A 21,257-nucleotide genomic window follows, 5' to 3' on the forward strand; every position below is an offset into this window, starting at 1 on the left:
CATGTCTACCATGCTACATAAACATTAAAGAAAAGAGGGGTCCTCAAGGCTATAAAAAAACAACATAGACTTCCACTTGCTACAGGAGATTTATGATCCCCATGGTAGATACTTAATTCTACTCTGCACCATCAATGACATCAAATACACTCTGCTAAACGTGTACACTCCCCAACACCCAGCAGATGACATTTCTTTGGAAGACCATACGCAAGATGTCAGACAAGGCCACCTACTTGTATGTGGCAACTTTAACTTGGTAGTTGACATACATATGGACACTACTTCCACAGCAAAAAGAGAGTCCCCCCTGAAGTAATTCCTCACATCACAGGATTTATTTAATGTTTGGAGATGCCATCACGGGTCTGAAAAAGATTACACATATTTTTCTCCACACCATAAATCTTACTCGAGAATAGATATTTTCCTTACAGATGAGTGGTTATTACAAAATTTCAGCACATCTGTAATCCACACCATAATGTGGTGAATGAGTACCCCCTTAGGAAACAAGCTATCTATGGCACTATCTCTACCATGTCAACCTCGGCTAAAGCATGGAAAACCCTGATCCAAGCAGGCGTTAAACTCTCCATCAACCCACGGATACCAATCCCAATCAAATCTTTCCATCATCTATCACCTGACTTATCCCTGTCCCACTGGTCCAGACGTGGAGTTCTATCCATCCATAACCTTCTCCAAGACTCCCGTATGAAAACCTTTTAAACTCTTCCAAAGAGAATTTAAATTGCCTCCCACAGATTTCTTCACATACATCAGAGTCAAACACTGCCTTGAAAAAATCCAGTTACCTCGCTACACGGTACACCCAAAAGCCTGGGAGCACCTAAACAACGTTTCCCACAAAAATAAAGGAATATGTCTATTTTATAACATTCTACACCAGAAACTCCACTTCGTCAAATCAATCCCCCACAATCATTGGGAAAATTACTTGGGACTAAAGCCACCAAATGCTCTGCACTCTGGGAAGTTACCCAAAAACTGTCTCTTAGATGGTACTTAACCCCATCAAAGCTGTCATCGTTTAGCTCAAATGCTCTTTTTTCTTTTAGACGAATATAGTTCATTTGTCGCATATTCTCCACACTTTTTTATCATCATATTCTTATCACCACATTTAATGATCAATCCCCTGGGGTGCATATGGGTACATGGTAGCCCAATGGGAGATTAAATATGAATGAATTTATTTACAAAAGTGATATACATAGGGAATAATGCGTTTTTGCTAATAGATAGGGAGTATCCCCTGATGGGAGATCTCACTTGATTTTTAACCCCTTAAATAGATCTGCTTTTGGTTTTCTTATAGTGCATCCATTCCCCTTTAAACCCTTGTTACAATGTGAATATAATAAAGAAATATATAGTACATTAATTATGTAATTTTGATAACTTGCAGGTGCTTTTGGTCCCCACTGCATTCCCCCCTCTTTGGAGGGTGCACAAAATCTGTGACCACTTGTAAGCCTCACAGGCTGGGGTTGCCTCCTTTCGGGGTGGAGTTGGGGGATGCCTTCCCAGCGGCATCCGGGATCACCTGTGAGGGAATCTACCGCTTTTTGTGTTTGTTTTTTATAAAGAAGAGTCTCTGGATAAGCGAGCCCATTTGGTGGAGAGGGTAAATATGATATGACTACCAGTTCTTATATATGACATATGTATAGAAGAATGCAATGATATATCATATTATATAATATCAAAAATTAAAGTTTGTTTGTTTTTTCGATGTGTCTATAGAAATATATGAACCCCCTGAGGAAGACCGTAACCCCTAAGGTTGAAATGCATTGGGGTATTTCCTGAACATCGGACAGTGCAATCACAATCTCAATTTTGTGAGCTGATATCTTTGGATGTATATTTTCACAATTTACTTGTATGGTATTGTCAACTCCCCCCTCCCCCCCCCCCCCAAAATCCAATGGTCTTGCATTGTGTACACCAGAGCTCATATTTTAACTTTTTGTATCTATATTGTATAACTGCCTTTTGATAATAAAACCAATATTTTTAAGACATTCTCTTGACTCATACGTGCTGCTAAAAAACCCCATGGGTAATTCTCCATTTCTTTTTTTCAAGTAGTTGTATCGGGGTGTGCAGCCTTAGTAGATTCCGCACATGGGTCATTCCATGCTATAGTGCAACTCCATCCAAACCTACTGGAAAACTATCTTCCAAATCCTATTGGATATATCTAATCAGCACATATCCCCTGTACCTGAATTAGCGATCCTAAACCTTAAAATAAAATATAACTACGCTACCAGAAATTCAAAACACAATACAAGCAGCCAACATTAACAATAATACAATTGCATAAAACATAAAAAAACAAAAATTGTAGCGCTTAAAATAGAAAACACCTCGTGGAGAGAAGTGTTATTATAACACACAAAAAATATAAATGTAATAGATAGCGTAGCCAAGCTACACCAAATAAAGACAAGTGCACTTAGTATAACTACACAAGTGTGAAAAACTCTTTGTGACTCGTGACATAAAAAAACTAAAATAGTTCAAATAATGGATGTACCAAGTGGCCTGGGACTATACCAAGACTCTACATAAGAAAAGACAATAGTCTCTATAATCCTAGATGATCACTTCACGGTAGAGAGTAGTCAGGATCTGTTGCAATGCCACACGTCAAAATACCCCAGAGGTGAAGACAGCAGCTGGATGTCACCCTTCATACAGATACCACGTTATAAACAGGAAAGGTAATGGATACGCTTACCCGAAGGTGTGGACCCACACACTTTTGTGGTGAGTCATTCAGACATCAAATTGCGATAGACAGCAATTTCTCAATCCAGGTGATGTAAACCTCAACTATGCCAATACACCATCCAATCTCGGGGTATCCAATCCGGGATGTTTTTTCGGCTCCAAGGTGGTAAAAAGGACAATCACACCCCAAATAGGTGCTTAAAAAATGCAAACAGAAAAAGAGGGAAAAAAAAAAAGCCTCTTCATAGAGCAGAGGGTTTGTACATACATGTATCTTGTTTTTTTAAATTTGTTTTAATAAAACATTTACTATCCGAATTATCTGCTCTATGAAGAGGCTTTTTGTTTTTTTCCCTCTTTTTCTGTTTGCATTTTTTACGCACCTATTTGGGGTGTGATTGTCCTTTTTGTTTGACACGACACTGATCATCGCTCCCGATCACAGGGAGCTGTGATCAGTGTCAGTGTCATTAGGCAGAATGGGGAAATGCTTGTTCACATTAGCATTTCCCCGTTCTTCCTCTCCATGAGAAGATCATGGACATCAAGTCAGCAAGACCCGCGATCACGCTCACGGAGCTGCTGGCGCCTGCAAGGCATCTCTTAACTGCTTAAGGACCGCCTCACGCCGATATATGTCAGCAGAATGGCACGGCTGGGCACAATCACGTTCTTTAAGTGCCCAGCCATGGGTCGGGAACGTACTGCCGCCGGCGCGCTCCCGACCCAGTCGTGAGCTCCGTGACTGTGGCCGCGGGACCAGTGGACCCGTGGTCCCGCGATCGGGTCACAGAGCTAAAGAACGAGGAGAGGTCTGTGTAAACAAACCTCCCCCCGTGCTTCCTAGTGTGGCTGTCAGCGATCGTCTGTTCCCTTTTATAGGGAAGGACGATCAGTGACATCACATGCCAGGCCACGCCTCCCTACAATAAAAAAAACACATAACGTCATACATAACACCTACACTGCCCCCTAGTAGTGAACTCCTTCACTGCCAGTGTAATTTACACAGGAATCGGTGCATTTAAATAGCACTGATTGCTGTATAAATGACAATGGTCCCAAAAATGTCCGATGTGTCTGCCATAATGTTGCAGTCACAATAAAAATGTCGCAGTCACAATAAAAAAAGCTGATCGCCGCCATTACTAGTAAAAAAAAAATTTATAAAAATGCTATAAAACTATCCCCTATTTTGTAAACGCTATAACTTTTGCGCAAACCAATCAATAATCGCTAATTGCAATTTTTTTAAACAAAAATATGTAGAAGAATACGCATTGGCCTAAACTGAGGAAATTTTTTAAAAATATTTTTTGGGGATATTTATTATAGCAAAAAGTAAAAAATATAGAATTTTTTTCAAAATTGTCGCTCTATTTTTGTTTATAGCGCAAAAAAGAAAAACCGCAGAGGTGATCAAATACCACCAAAAGAAAGCTCTATTTGTGGGGGGAAAAAAAGGATGCCAATTTTGTTTGGGAGCAACGTCGCACGACCGCGCAATTGTCAGTTAAAGCGACGCAGTGCCAAATCGCAAAAAGGGGCCTGGTCCTTTGGCTGCAAATTGGTCTGGGGCTTAAGTGGTTAAAGGTTGACATAAAAGTACGTTAATCTGCCTGTACGTGCCCTTCTGCCGCAGTATATCTGCATGAGGCAGTCGGGAAGCTGTTAAATTGCATTTTGTGCAGGGACTGTTCTAAACATTGGAAAAATACGCCACTTTACAGGTATACTATAGACAACCCCCAGGCACGATATTTAAAAAAATATTACACTTTTATTGTTTCACTTTAAGTATTCTTAAAATCACTACTACTGAAAAAACTGCAATTTTTAAAACTTTTTTTGCATTAATACATGTCCCCTGGGGCAGGACCCGGGTCCCCAATACTTTTTATGACAATAACTTGCATATTAGCCTTTAAAATTATCACTTTCAATTTTTCACGTTTGAGTCCCATAGACTTTAACAGTGTTCGCACAATTTTTTTTATCTGTTCGCATGTTCTGCCGCAAATCGAATCGGGGGTGTTCGGCTCATCCCTAGTCCTCAATAATGGGCAGGGAAAACCTTAATTATAAGGAAAAAATAGTACTACTGGAGACCCAAGAAAATGCATTGGAAAGTGTTTAATATAAAGTACATACATGAAGCACAAGAAAGAAAAAAAAAGAAAGAATTCCTGGCCACATAAGCTGATCTACTTGTCAAGGTGTCATTTTGAATTTCGATTGAATATGCCTCTTACAGAGGTAACATTATTTACTTTTCTTATCATCACTTAATGATAGATTCTCATTAGTTGTGGTCATACCTTTTCAAAGTTTGATGCATCATGACTACTCTGAGAAGATGGAGTTGTTAAGTGTGGTAACTGCAAATACTGTTCCCCAGCAATGTACTTTACATCTTCACTTAATGCTTCCACAAAAAAGTCAGGTCTTTCTTTCTTTCTCCATGCTACAAAGACTGCTATAAGTAAAATCTGAAAACAAAAAAAATATATTTTTTCAGTATTTAGGAACTCGAAAAAAATATTTGCATTCACACATTAACTCTTTAGCCCTGCAATCCTAGTTACTGCAAAAGAAGACTGAGTGGGTCTTTTGCCAGTCACCGAAACCTAACTATTCCTGGAGAGTTCCAGGGTGTTCCCTGGTCACTTGGGTAATTTAGCATTTCAAGCTTGTTCTGATTCTGAGCATCTCTCCACTTGTAGAAACTCCCAAGGTAGTTTACCAAGTTACATTGGAAGCCCAAATGTCATGTTTAGATGTACTTTTTTGATGCAAACACTCTTTAAGCAAACATACAATCTAATATATCTTCTCTTCTGGGTCACAGGAGTGCACATATTTCTGCACTCCTGGGACCCAGATTCAGCCCACAGCAGGCTAATGTCTACTGCTGGCTGACATTGCAGAGCCAGTCCAGGCTCCGGAAGGATCCAGACTTTAAGGTCAGGGTCCACCCAGATGCCTGACCAGCAGCTGACTCAGCCTTTTAGTGCACTGATGAGAGCCTGAGCCATCTGCTCTTGCCCCCTCCACAGCCCGGCACTCCGGTGAGCACTGGAGGGGCAGAGAAGAGAGCTGTTATTGATAGTCACCACTCTCTGCTAAGTGAAGGCCAAGAACTGAGTGATCAGCAGTCATGTGACCTCCCAGCTCTAGGTCTCAGAGCCAGCAGAGGACAGCTGCAGCATCATACAAATGCTGAAGCTTTATAGGCGAGTATGTCGATTTTATTTTTTTGATATTCCACATTTTTCATCTCACATCATATTTATGAAAGACCACTTGGCACTCAGCTTGAGTGCTTCTGCCAAGATACAGTTTCCTCCACTCTGGAACCAGGATTTTTGCACCCAAGAACTAGACAACACTAGCTTAAGTGCAAACTGGAACTGACCTTATTGTTAACTCACACAGAATATATAAGAAACAAAATCAGGTAAGAGATTGATCACATTACCCTAAACAATGTAAACAGTATTATCAATACATCTAATGAACAGCTACAATAAACATAAACAGTAATCTAATTAGCATAAATATATAAACTTCACACAATGGTTCGGTAACAAGGTAAAATGGACACATTGCTTGTCACATCTCTAAGAGAAATAGCAGAGAGACAGAAAGAATAGGTGACTCAATTAAGCATAGGAACTCACACATAGGAGACAGACAATAGGGAGATTACACCATGAGAGAAAGACACCTTAGTAAACAGATAACAGGAGACCCCAGCATCAGGCTGTTTTGAGCTGATTATGATAGCATCTGTTCCGAGTCTCTGACTCTATGGGGGGTTGAAGCAGTCAATGCTGGTTTGGGCATAAAGGCTCTAAATCCGTATCCAGGTCCTAGGTTCCCAGAGTCTGTGTGTTGCAGGACCCGAATCCGAAGGAAAACCACCTCCAAAGAATAGAGCCCCATCAAAATCCAGGGCTCATAATCAGTAGGCAAGAGTCTACCCTGCAGCCTCCAAAAGCCCCTGTCCCGGTTCGGTCTTTCACACCACACATCCCCTTTAACAGACCAAGGTGTCCAGACAAAGTAGCAATTAGAGGGTTAAGACAAACCATTTACCATTGATAAGGGTGCTTAAAACTGTCAACTAATTACTGTATTTATGCAAAACCTTTATCTCAAAAGGAAAAAACAGTTTGCTGTAACTGCTTATAAAGTGTTTTCTGGAGTTTAACTTCAATTTGTTTGTCAAGTCCAAGGAAGGTACTTTAGTAACTGCCTCCCCTCTGTGATGTAAAAAACTAGAAACAACGAGGATTCAGTCACTTGCCGTTTCAGTTTGATGTTTACCAGCTTATACAGCACCTGATCATTAATCTCGGTTTAAGACAGAAGCTTTTAAAGGACAGAGGAGAGATCTGGGGTCTAATAAGATGCATGCAGCCATATACTGCAATAAAATTCACCCAGCCTTTATATACATGTGAACAGAAATATAAATGTGAGCTGAAGTAAATACTTGTATACTGTATGCTCCAATAGTTTTTTAACCTGTCTGTTAAAGCAGCAACAATTGTGAAAATTGCTGATTTTACTCAAATTCTATACTTTCTTTCTATACAGTATCCTAAGCATATAAAGCGTACATCTCACAGCTTGTAGTACTAAAAATGTATTTACAATTTTGGACCCAACAAGGAATAACACCTACTTTAGATTTGTTCCATGTTCCAAGTTACATAGCATAACTTAAAAATTGCAGCTTACCTTTTTACTTGCAGTTTTGCATAATCATTATACATAGCCTTCCACCTTTGTGTATTGTTAAGAAGGGGGCTGTGGAGTTATATTCACAATAATTAACCCTGTCTGCACCGTTTTGGCACATCTCATTATCAGTTGCAAACTAGATGTGCCCAATGTGCACAATGTCTAACAAAGGGCTATAGATTTCAAGTCTTGGGTGGTACAAAACATAGTACATTGTATGATTATACACTTTGTGTTAGTCTGTCCCTTTTTTTTCCACAAATGTGGACACACAGTAATAAAATCATAGGAAGTTTTCATCTTTCCTCATGTTATCCAAATTAAAAACATGCTCCATTTGTTATTAGATTTAGGTACAATATGATACATATCAAGAGGGATAACTTCCCTATGTGGGAGTAATGGAGAAATGGGAAAATGAAGGTCCTAATTCAATACAGAACAGTGTCCTTGTGAGATACTGCTCTTCTCATCAACTCAGGTTACCCTAATGCCGCATACACGCGATCAAACAATCCAGTGGAAAGTCCGGTGGACTCGAGTCGAGTCCGCCAGACAATCCCCCGTCTGTGGGCTCTGGCGGACTTTTTTTTACCCAAAAGTCCGGCGGACTAAGAAAGTAGTTTTGCACCAAAATATGTCCGCCGGACTCGCAGTCAGGCGGACAATACGGCCGTGTGTGTGCTAGTCCGCCATACTTTTGAAATGAACGGACTTTTCCCGCATGGAGAAAAGTCTGTTCATTTTGAGTGCGGCTCCAGGTAGCCGGGACCAGCGAAGGAAGCGTCGCTGGCCCTGTCACCTGGTATGGACTTAAAGGGGAAGCCAGCAACGAAAAACGGCGTGGGGTCCCCCCCAGGTCCATATCAGACCCTTATCCGAGCACGCAACCCGGCCGGTCAGGAAAGGGGGTGGGGGCGAGCGAGTGCACCCCCTCCTGAGCCGTACTAGGCCGCGTGCCCTCAACATGGGGGGTGCTTTGGCACCTTGTCCCCATGTTGATGAGAACAAGGGCCTCTTCCCGACAACCCTGGCCATTGGTTGTCGGGGTCTGCGGGCGGGGGGCCCCTTTAATAAGAGGGCCCCCGGATCCTGGCCCCGCACCCTATGTGAATGAGTATGGGGTACAATGTACCCCTACCCATTCACCTGTGAAAAAAATGTAAAAAAAACACAACACACAAGGGTTAAAAATAGTTTATTGCACAGCTCCGGGGGTCTCCTTCCGTCTTCGGGGGTCTTCTCGCTGGACTCCCCATTATGATGTCACAGTCCCAGCAACCTCCTAGTCTGCCGGAAAAGTCCAGTGTGTGGGCAGGTCCACAGGATGGACTTTACGGCAGTTTGTCCGCCAGACTAAGTCCTCCGGATAGTCTGATCGTGTGTACGTGGCATTAGAGACATGTTTCCATCATATATAGTAAAGTTAGAAATATTCTTATTCTATATTTGTATAAACAATATAAAAGGCATACTAAACATCTTACCAAAAAGGGTTGCAAAATAAAAATGCAGTAGATCATGGAGAGAAAAACTGCATGTAGCCAGAGAATACACTTAGAAATGCTGAATCTGAAAGGAAAAAATACATTTATAATTATAGAGTTGATAATGTAGATAATATAGATGTTGATAATTTTATACATACTTTCTGAGGCAGAACTTGCTTTATTTGTAAATGTTTAGATATATCAAGCAAAGAACAGCAAAAAATAAATAAAAAAATAGAATGTCAAACCTAGTGATATAGATATAGAAAAGCTGGGTATACACTACTAGAATTTTGAATGAAAATGAACCACTAGCTGACCAGCTCACGCAGATATACTGCGGCAGGTCGGCTCTCCTGCATGAACTGACATACCTGTACGCCGGTCAGTGTAGGGAGGATAGCGGGCATGTATGCGCCACGGGTCCCACGGACTCGATGTCCGCCGGCGACCCGCGATCGCGGTGAGGAGAGGCAGAACAGGGAACTCCTTATGTAAACAAGGCAATTCACGTTCTGCCAGATGACATGACAGATCTAATGTTCCCAGTGATCGGAAACAGTAATCTCTGTCATATTCCAGTAAGCCCACCCCCCCTACAGTTAAAAGACACTTAACCCATTGATAGCCCCCTAGTGTTAACCCCTCCCCTGCCAGTGACATTTTTACATTGATAAGTGAATTTTATAGCGCTGATCAAAGTAATAATGTCACTGGCTCCCAAAAAGTGTCATTTGGGGTCAGATTTGTCTACCGCAATGTTGCAGTCCTGCTAAAAAAAACTGATCGCCGCCATTACCAGTAAAAACAATAAAAAATAAATAAAAGTCTCTAAATCTATTCTGTAGTTTACGCCCATTGCAAGTTTTTTAACAAAATTATGTCGAAGAATGTATATCGGCCTAAACTGATGAATAAATTAGTTTTTTTATATTTTTTTGGGATATGTATTATAGCACAAAGTAAAAAAAATTTTTAGTTTTTTTTGGTCTTTTTTTGTTTATAGTGCAAAAAAAAAAAACACAGAGGTGATCACATCACACACCAAAAGAAAGCTCTATTTTTTGGTAAAAAAGGACATCAATTTTGTTTGGGTACAGCATCGCGTGGCCACGCAATTGTTAGTTAAAGCGGCGTACTGCAAAAAATGGCCTTCTCATTAAGGGGACAAATCCTTCAGGGGCTGGAGTGGTTAATAGGATAATTTGTGCAAAATTCTCAGAACATTCTAATGTTGTTAAAAAGATTGTGTGCCTTTAACCACTTCAACCCCGGAAGATTTTACCCCCTTCCTGACCAGAGCACTTTTTACAATTTGGCACTGCATCGCTTTAGCTGACAATTGCGCGGTCATGCAATTCTGTACCCAAATGAAATTTGCGTCCTTTTTTTCCCACAAATAGAGCTTTCCTTTGGTGGTATTTGATCACCTCTGAGGTTTTTATTTTTTGCGATATAAACTAAAACTTTTCTACTTTTTGTTATTAAAAAAATACAATAAACGAAATTTTAGTCATACATTTAGGCCAAAAAGCATTCAGCCACATGCCTCCGGTAAAAAAATTCAACAAGTGAATATTTATTGGTTGGCGCAAAAGTTATAGCGTTCACAAACTAGGGTACATTTTTTGGAATTTACGCAGCTTTTAGTTTATGACTATCTAATTTCTTGAGGTGCTAAAATGGCAGGGCAGTACAACCCCCCCTCCCCCCCCCCCTCAAATGACCCGATTTTGGAAATAAGTGATTGAAAAATGACAAGAATATAAAAAAAAAGTACACAAAGTTGTCGCTGAAATTATATATTGCTCAAACAGGCCCTGAAACGTAAAGATAGCACAACCCCCTCAATGACCACATTTTGGAAAGTAGAAATCCCAAGGTATTTGCTAAGAGGCATGTTGAGTATTTTCCATATCTCACTTTTTGTCACAAAGTTTTGAAAATGTAAAAAAGAAAAAAAAAATATTTTCAAAAACAAATGAGAGCTGCAAAATACTCATCATGCCTTTTAGCAAATACCTTGGGGGTGTCTATATTCCAAAATAGGGTCATGGGGGGGGGGTTATACTATCTGGACATTTCATGGCCTTCGAAACTGGGATAGGTAGTGAGGAGTGAAATGAAAAATGCATGCCTTTAGAAAGCCTGAAGGCGGTGCTTGGATTTTGGGGTCCTGTATGTAGCTAGACTGCCAAAAAGTCCTACACATGTGGTATCCCCGTACTCAGGAAAAGCAGAAGAATGTATTTTGGGGTGTAATTTTACTATGGCATGTTTGAGCAATATATAATTTACTGACAAAAAAAAGCAAAAACAAAATGCATTGTCATTTTACTGAAACTTATGGCAAAATATGAAATATTCCATGGACTCAACATGCCTCTCAGCAAATAGCTTGGGGTGTCTACTTTCCAAAATGGGGTCATTTGGGGGGGTGGGTGGTTGAACTGTCCTGGTATTTTATGCACAACATTAGAAGCTTATGTCACACATCACCCACTCTAACCACTTGAAGACAAAGCCCTTTCTGACACATTTTATTTACATAAAAAACATTTCACACAGTATTTGCGCAGCGATTTTTAAAACGCAATTTTTTGGGAAAAAAAACACTTTTTTTACTTTTAATGAACTAAAACACACTATATTGCCCAAATGTTTGATAAAATATAAAAGATAATCTTATGCTGAGTACATAGATACCAAACACGACATGCTTTAAAATTGCGCACAACCGTGCAGCGGCAACAAACTACATATATATTTAAAAGCCTTTACAGCTTACCACTTTAGATTTACAGAGGAAGTCTACTGCTAAAATTACTGCCCTTGATCTGACGTTCGGGGATAATACCACACATGCATGGTGCAATTGCTGTTTATATATGACATGAGACCGACACTTGCATTCACCTTTGCAGGGGTGCTTTTTATTTATTTTTTGTATACTGTTCATTTATTTATTTACTTTTTTATAATTTTTATTGTTATCACAGGGGATGTAAGTATCCCCTATGATGGCAATAGGTAGCAGTGACAGGTACTTTTTTTTTTAATTGGGGTCTATTGGGGTCTCTTAGACTCTAGATCTCTCCTCTACCCTCAAAGCATCTGACCCCACCAAGATCGGTGTGATAAGATGCTTTCCCAATTTCCCAGTGACGCTGTTTATATCTGGTAGAACCAAAGTCATGAAATGCTCGTAGCTTCCGGTTTCTTAGGCCATAGAGATGATTGGAGCCATTCTGGTCTTCAGTCAGCTCTATGGTAAGCTGGCGGAACCACCGACTGCATTCTCAGGTTCCCCGGGTTCGATAGGGAAGGCCGAGAAAACCATGTAAGACACAGAGCTCTGCATCTGGCACGAGAAGAGAGAAGATAGGGTGTAGCAGAAAGAGTGAGAGCCCAGAAGCAAGCAAGGAAGCGTGTTTGGCAGACGAACCCTGGTGGAGGTCATTTGAATTGCGGTATATAAAAACGGGATTATTCCCTTAAAGGCGCTTATTATTCTTATATCTGGTGAGTTTAACCCCCTGAGGGGATACGAACTTCACGCGGTGAAATATTGGTGCAATCCTGGTGGATGGAGTAGTTACAGCACTTTTTGATGAACATTATTATCACCTCACAGCGTTGATTATACCATCATTGTCACCCTTTCTGCACAATCTCCTTTTAGATTTTTATGCTGTTATTTGGGACTTTAATTTGTTTATTGTTTAGCGCTGTGTTAGTACTGATATTTTCAGGACATGAACTGATTTTTATCCATGTACTATTTGCTTTATGACTTTTTCTACTTTAACGGCTGCTGCCCTATAGACCCTTGAGACTAATTCGATAGGTCATTATTATATCTGTTTACTATTTTTCTGAATGTTTGGTCTGCTGAAATAGGCGCTGAGTGGGGTACTGTGGGCCTATCTTATACCCTTTTTGTTCTATATATATATATATATATATATATATATATATATATATATATATATATATATATATATTTTTTTAACTTTCTTTTTTCACACTTTTATTTGTAACTGTAATGGTTCGGGTCTCTCAAAATGCGATGGCCTCTTTGGAAACCCTGTGAAAGTGTACCCTAGACTGTGCCATGCTGTGGACGTATGGAAAATGCCTCTAATGCAGCCGGCTCACTACATTTGGATTGGGAAGTTGTGTCACAGCACCGTCTGGAAACAGAAGGGCTGTGATGATCTCTTCCTGGAATTTAAGGAATGATCTAGTTCGTCCTGATGCTTTGTATAGCACATAAGCGTTCAGTAGAGCCAATTGGAATAAGTATACAGACACTTTTTTGTACCAGCATCTGGGCTTACGGGCAATTAGGTACAGCGCTATCAACTGGTTATTGAGGTCCACCCCTCCCATATTTAGGTTGTATTCGTGGACACAGAGGGGTTGCTCCACAACACCAGTTGCCGTCAGAATTTGGACAGTCGTATCTGCATGAAGGGAGGACAGAACAAAAACATTCTGATTATCCCTCCACTTCACTGCGAGCAAATTATTACTTCTCAAGCAGGCTCTTTCCCAAGTCTAAGTCAGGACTCTACAAGCCGCTGGGGTAAGCCCCAGAGATTAGATCACACGGTGCCACACGTGCCAATTCCATGATCAAACAAGTGACTAAAAAGTGGCACACTCATGTAATAATTGTCCATGTACAAGTGGTACCCCTTTCCAAATAAGGGTGACACCAAGTCCCAAAAAATCTTGCCAGCACTCCCTATGTAGTCTGGGCAGTTCTCGGACTCCACGTGACTATCTTTTCCCTCGTAAACTATAAAACTATACGTATAGCCTTTGCCTTGTCACAGAACTTGTACATTTTGACCCCATATCTGGCATGCTTGCTGGTAATATACTGTTTGAAAGACAATCGGCCAGAAAATGTAATCAGGGACTCATCAACGCAGACAACTTGATTGGAAGTAAGCAAGGCTGCAAACTGTTGGTTGAAGTGGTTTATGAGGTTCCCCCGAGGATGACAGAGTTCATTGTCATTAAAATGCATGAACTGCAAGATCTGTTTGTATCTAGCCCTGGTCATGGATGCAGAGAACACAGGCATATGATGAATTGGTTCAATGGACCAATATGACCGCAACTCACTTTTTTATTAACTATTCCCATGAGAAGGGATAGGCCCAGGAAGGTCTTAAATTCGGAAACTGTAATAGGTTTCCAATCTCTGGAGCAGCGATTTATTGAGCAGCATACAAATTGCTTTGGTCTACAATAGATCTATAGAAATCTTCAGTGAAAAACAGCGAATAAAAGTCAAGTGACGTAAAATCAACTGTTCCACCTGATTTCTAGGTTGGTCAGTGAATGGGGAAGTATGGGTCATGCAGAAGTGGTGGGCTCCCAATTAGGATTGGCATATTCTGCAGGAAGGGCACTATGGGCTAGATGGGCCTGTGTTTGTCTTCTTGGTGGCTGCGGGACACTACTTGTGCTAGCCACCGCACCAGCTTGAACTGCACTTATAGGACTCGCCACATCACCACGTGAAACTCCAGTGCTGGATGTAAAACCAGGGTATACTAGGCCGCTGGTGTTTGCCATTTCACCAGAACATGTAGGCTTCTTCACTAGTGTACCTTCAATTGGACATTGTGGCCTCTAAATTTACTGGTACAACTAGTGAGACTCACAGGCAAACAGAGCACCCGATTGTCAGAGCCTGCTTCAATTGCTACCAAAAAACTGTTAGCGTTCGCAGGGATCATGACTGCGAACGCTATTTATGCATGTTGTGTTTTGTGACAGTGATTAATACTGCACTTGGGTGGGCCGGGTGGAGGGGCTAAACGCAGGTGCTAGCAGGTATCTGGGCTGGTCCCGCTAACAATGCATTTTTGGGAACCCTAAACTACTGGGGACGCTAGTATAGATTTGATCAGATCGAAAATATTGATCCGTTCAGATACTATACTACTAAGAGAGGTGTATGGTGCGTGTGTGGGTGTTAGCGCTACTGGCACTAATCTGACGCTGCCTGGAGCTGACGCAGATGCCGAGTGATCAGGGGGTTAAACCTTTCATGGGTAATATACTGCAGGTACCCTGACACTATAAAAAAAAAAAACTAACGTCACCCGTGACATGAATACGGCAATCAGAAAATAGATCTACTAGTGACACTGATGTCAGGGGGTGAAGGGGTTAAAACTTTATTTAGGGGGTACCCTAGACCTACCTGGGCCTACTACTAGCTGAGGGGGTGATCAGGGGTGAAATGTGTGCCTATGTGTACTGCGTCAGTGTAGTGTTGGTGCTCTCTGGAACCAAAAATAATTCCACGAGGGGAGATGACATCGCTTCCCCTGCCTGTGCTTTTACTTACAGGCAAGGGGAAGCATTTCATTGGTCAGCAAGTTCAGGCCAGAAATCATTGGCCTGGACCCGAAGACTGATCGGTTCTGCAATGAATCTGATTGCCGTGGCACGGCAGGGGGGCGCGTGCACCTTCTACCCGTGGGTGATGTACGGGTATGTGGTTTTGTGCACCTGTGCCATTCTGCCAACGTGTATCTGCATGAGCTGGTTGGGAACCGGTTAATATTTGATTTTTGAATGAACGAACTTTACCAAACGAAAACCACATTGGAAATTTGTAGATTCTCAAAAAAAATAAAAATGTCATTCTGCTCCTTTGAATTTTCTGCTCACTTCAAAAATGAAAGTCGATTTGACCCTACTAATGATTAGAAATTCTAGTACTGTATACCCAGGTTTTACCTAATAACCAGACTGGAGAGATAACAAAGGAAGGTCTGAAGAGCTAAAGGGTTTGAATAATGTCACATGCTTTTGGCTTTGGCCAATAAAGCTGCCATAGATGAATCAAAATTTGGCCGGTTCAGCAGATACCAGTCGATTTTCAATCCATATTTGGCCATGAATGGGAGCAAATTAGTTGCAATGCTGATTAATGTATTCTGACTGCAGAGGAGGTACCGCTGTCAGAAAGCATTAGTGGGGAGGATTCCTTCATCAACCTTGATTGTGTGATTAGGAGAATCCATTCGGTATTTTGATCAGCCAGCTGGCTGATCAAAAAAAACAAAAAAACAATCCATCTATGACTAGCTTAATTAACTACACAGTGTGGCACAAGAGTTTGAATCATACAATTGGCAGTTCAGAGATAGAATTAGGTAAAATAGTGCATATATGTATTTAAGTGTGTATTTGCTTTTTTGGCAAGTTTGGCTTTAACAAAGCTGTAACAAATGTACTATAATTTATTATTTTCAGGAATTAGTATCCACTCTCATTTTTAAAAACTGACAAAATCACTGGGACAACAAAACTTGCTGTTAAAAATCTATTATTTGCTGTACAGTTTAGCAAGGTACCTGATTCCTATCATCACCGTTACTATTCCAAATCCCACGCTAAACACAGCACAAAGTGACCAGGCCACATAGACACACCATGGAGGCAAAACCTTGTTCTCATGTAGAAAGGAAATGTCAAACAGTCCAAGATCTACAAAAAAGATACAAAGAAAAACACATTAGTACAAAATGCACATAAAAGAAAATGACTTATTGTTATACAGGTTTGCGCAGTGCTTTACAACATGAGGGCAGACATTACAGCTACATTACAATTTGGTACAAGAGGAATCAGAGGGCCCTGCTCGTTAGAGCTTACAATCTAAAAAGGAAGGGTCAATTGATACAAAAGGTAATAGCTGTGGGGAGATGAGCTGATGGAGGAAGTAAAACAGTGTTAGTTAGAAGCAGGATAGGCTTCTTTGAAGAGAAGGGTTTTCAGGGATCGCCTAAAGTTGGATCGATTAGGGGACAGTCGGACAGATTGGGGTATGGAGTTCCAAAGGATGGGAGAAGCTCTGGAGAAATCCTGGAGGCGAGCATGGGAGGAGGTGACAAGGGTGCTAGAGAGCAGGAGGTCTTGGGATGACCGAAGAGAGCGGCTTGGTTGGTATTTTGGGACTAGGTTAGTGATGTAGCTGGGGGCAGAGTTGTGGATGGCTTTGAAAATTATTGTAGAAGAAAAAGAGCTGCGCCAATAAATAAAAATAGCTTATAATCAAGCAACACTACATTCAACATAAAGTCCCAGACTTATTAAATTGATAAAAGTCCATAGCGAGAAGATCTTTATGTTGAAGGAAAATCACTTAGCTTCAGAACCAAATACACCACAGTGATTCCACACTTCTAATGTGCCCAGCCACCGACAAAAAGATACACTTACCAGATGGTAGAGCGTAAGGAGCATTATGGTAACAAGCCAGTAGCAACCTCTCGCCTACACCAGATGTCTTGCAAATCAGGGGCAATGCTTCATGTGTTGTAGACCTTTATGATGCTCCACACTCCCATTCACACACAATGAATATGCTCAGAAAACAGAGAGAGAAGATAAAAAACAAAGTTCAATCGCATAGATACAAGCCGGCCGGCAAATCGGGAGCCCATCCTCCTCTTGTACAATGTGGTGACATCACAGCGTCCCCCCCAGACGCGTTTCGTCAGACGTGACGTTTTCAATGGGGAACCCATTCTCTCTCTGTTTTCTGAGCATATTCATTGTGTGTGAATGGGAGTTTGGAGCATCATAAAGGTCTACAACACATGAAGTGTTGCTCCTGAATTACAAGACATCTTTTGTAGGAGAGAGGTTGCTATTGGCTTGTTACCATAACGCTCCTTACGCTCTACCATCTGGTAAGCGCATCTTTTTGTCAGTGGCTGGGCACATTAGCGATAGAAGTGTGGAATCACTGTGGTGTGTTTGGTTCTGAAGCTAAGTGATTTTCCTTCAACATAAAGATCTTCTCGCTATGGACTTTTATTAATTTAATAAGTCTGGGACTTCATGATGAATGTAGTGTTGCTTGATTATAAGCTATTTTTATTTATTGGCGCAGCTCTTTCTCTTCAATTCCATTAATTGTGTGTGTATCCCACAGTGGAGCAGCAGCCTCGTGATTTTCAATATTCACTATAATTTTTTATATTAACATTTATTTTGTTCTTGAGTTTGTATTTTTATATTTTATTTTTTATTACTATGTACTATTACTATTTTTAGGTCTCAGCGCGGTTTTGCCCCCCTTGCTTTGAAAATTATTGTTAGTACTTTGAATTTTATTTGTTGGGTGAGTGGAAGCCAGTGAAGGGATTGACAGAGATGGCTGAATGGCTGTTAAGGTGTATGAGTCTGGCAGGGGCATTCATTATGGACTGAAAGGGGGATAGTCTATGTAAAGGTAATCCAATGAGGAGAAAGTTGCAGTAGTCGAGGCGAGAGATGACCAGGAAGTGAATAAGAAGCTTGGTGGTGTCATTAGTTAAAAAGGGGCATATTCTGGAAATGTTGCGGAGGCTAAGATGGCATGATTTGGACAAGGATTGTATGTTGTTTGACCCTAAGAGAATTATATAGAAAAGCATCATGTTTTGTTTATATCCATATAAAATGAAAAAAACCTCAGATGCCCATATGTATTGTTAAACATATTATTTTGATGCAATTTCAGATTTTTATTTTGAGACATTCCTAGCTAATTGATCCTGTGTTTATTACTTCTGAATTTAACTGACTGAGTTTTCTTTACTTCTGAATTAAACTTACCGTATATACTCGAGTATAAGCCGAGATTTTCAGCCTCTTTTTTGAGGCTGAAAGTGCCCCCCTCGGCTTATACTCGAGTCATCGCTGTCTGCCCGCTCGATCAGCGTGTCGAGCAGACAGACAGCGGCCATTCTATTCAAAAGCCGTGCCTCCGGCTCCGCCTTCGCCTGTGATAGGCGGAACACTGAATTTCCCAGCAGCCTGTGTTCCGCCTATCACGGACATCGTATCATCCTCGTACTACGGACGAGGATGATACGACGTCTGTGATAGGCGGAACACAGGCTGCTGGGAAATTCAGTGTTCCGCCTATCACAGGCGAAGGCGGCGGCGCAGCTTTTGAATTTTACAATGGCCGCCGACGAAGAGGGCACGGGACGGAGGCAAGGCAAGGCACGGCACGGCACGGGACGGGACGGATGCAAGGAGGCAAGGCACGACACGGGACGGATGCAAGGAGGCAAGGCACGGCACGGGACGGAGGCAAGGAGGCAAGGCACGGGACGGAGGCTCGGGACAAAGGTAGGCTGGACACACACACACACACACACACACACACACACACACACACACACACACACACACACACACATGGATGGAGACACACACAGGGATGGATGGATGGATGGATGGAGACACACACACACAGGGATGGATGGATGGATGGATGGAGACACACACACACAGGGATGGATGGATGGATGGATGGAGACACACACACACAGGGATGGATGGATGGATGGACACACACACACACAGGGATGGATGGACGGACACACAGGGATGGACGGACACACAGGGATGGACGGACACACAGGGATGGACGGACACACAGGGATGGACGGACACACACACAGGGATGGACAGGCATGTCTCACCCTCGGCTTATACACGAGTCAATAAGTTTGCCAGTTTTTTTGGGGGTAAATTGGGGGCCTCGGCTTATATTCGGGTCGGCCTATACTCGAGTATATACGGTACTACATATTTATATTCAATATTGCTATCTTGATTAATGTTCAAAGTCCCTGAAATCGTTTTATAACTTACCTGATGATGGTTGCAAACAAGTGCCATTTGAGCCATCCTTGATGGGTTTCAGCCCAGGTGTAGGACAATGACTAATATTGCAACTGCAATCATCAATTCCAGTAGAGTTCTGAGTAGGTGAGGGGCAGCTACTTTTGTGTTTTCTTCTGCCATCTGTAGAGTGAATACTTGAAGTGGAAAAATCTCTCTAAAAGAAACAAAAAATAAACAATATTTTTTTGCAGAGGTGCTAAAAAAAAAAAAAGATATTAAAAATTAAGCACAGTGGAGTGACGTCTTTTCATACAGCTTTATGGGTTTAGGGCAGGGATCCTCAAACTACGGCCCTCCAGCTGTTGCGAAACTACACATCCCATGAGGCATTGTAAAACTCTGACATTCACAGACATGACTAGGCATGATGGGAATTGTAGTTCCTGAACAACTGGAGGGCCATAGTTTGAAGACCCATGGTTTAGGGTGACACATAAATACCCAAGTCTTAAATTAAAAAGTTGAGGGATTTGGAGGATGTAAAGCTATATGTGAAGTTATGGAAGATTGCAGTTTTCAGAGACAGCCTCAGCAACAGGATACTTCATTGATAGTTTTTCCTATTTAGAAAATACTTTGCTTACATACAGCAGCAGAATGAATTATTTGAATTAATAAAATATATTTTTTAAGGTAGTTTTCACGGCAATACATGCATTTTCATCAATCAAAAATGTACAGTTTGCTAACAGCATAACCAAATCTAAACTCAGAGACAGAAGGCACCACCGCCTGTTTTCTTATAGAACTTGGAGCCTCAGCCCTTTTAATGGCAGTTTCAAAAAGCCTAATTTGAAGACAGAAGTCACGGGAAGATGTTTTTCTACATAACTAGAGGTTAAGATCTTTTAGATTTATTTTTTATTTATGCGCAAAGAAAAAGACGAAAATGAGATGTCCCATGAGATGGCAATGTTTGCTCTTTATTAACCCATAAACAATGCAAAAGCAGCAACATTAAATAAATTAGGATTTGAGCTATTATGAGAGTAGGGAACATACCTTATCTAATTAGTGGAATCTACAGCAGGTTTGTAAAAGTTCTTTGTGATCCAAACTTGATTACTTTTAATAAAAGTGAGCCGATTTAAGCTCTCTGGGAACAAGCAGATGCTTTGTCAGTTACAGCTACTGCTACACTGAAAGCTATAACAAGGTTCTCTACCCCAAACATATATACAGTATCTCACAAAAATGAGTACACCTCTCACATTTTTATGAATATTTTATTATACCTTTTCATGTGACAACACTGAAGAAATTACACGTTGCTACAATGTAAAGTAGTGAGTGTACAGCTTGTATAACCACTTCCCGACCGGCGCACGACGATGTACGTCAGCAGAATGGCACGGGCAGGCAAATTGGCATACAGGTACATCCATTTAAAATTGCCCCCATGCCATCGCGTGCGCACCGCCGGATTCCCGCGATCGTCTCATGGGGAGGGAGAACGGGGAGATGCCAATGTAAACAGCATCTCCCCGTTCTGCCTAGCAACAAGTGACACTGATCTCTGCTCCCTGAGAT

At 41.3% G+C, this 21,257-nt stretch overlaps 1 protein-coding gene across 1 annotated transcript in view; it reads right to left on the reverse strand.

Moving 5' to 3' along the window:
* PKD1L1 (polycystin 1 like 1, transient receptor potential channel interacting) overlaps positions 1-21,257 on the reverse strand; it is a 358,247-nt gene that overhangs the window by 81,268 nt on the left and 255,722 nt on the right. Inside the window, exons 32-35 of the mRNA XM_077491844.1 lie at positions 19,695-19,881; positions 16,394-16,526; positions 9,003-9,087; positions 5,085-5,255 (exon numbers count right to left, since the gene is read on the reverse strand). Of these exons, the coding sequence (XP_077347970.1) occupies positions 5,085-5,255; positions 9,003-9,087; positions 16,394-16,526; positions 19,695-19,881 (576 nt within the window). The remainder of the gene's footprint in view (positions 1-5,084; positions 5,256-9,002; positions 9,088-16,393; positions 16,527-19,694; positions 19,882-21,257) is intronic.

Source organism: Lithobates pipiens, unplaced genomic scaffold (genome assembly GCF_037356315.1).
Source record: "Lithobates pipiens isolate NorthernLeopardFrog02 unplaced genomic scaffold, aLitPip1_a1.2 Scaffold_19, whole genome shotgun sequence".
In the NCBI taxonomy this organism is placed as follows: Eukaryota; Metazoa; Chordata; class Amphibia; order Anura; family Ranidae; genus Lithobates; species Lithobates pipiens.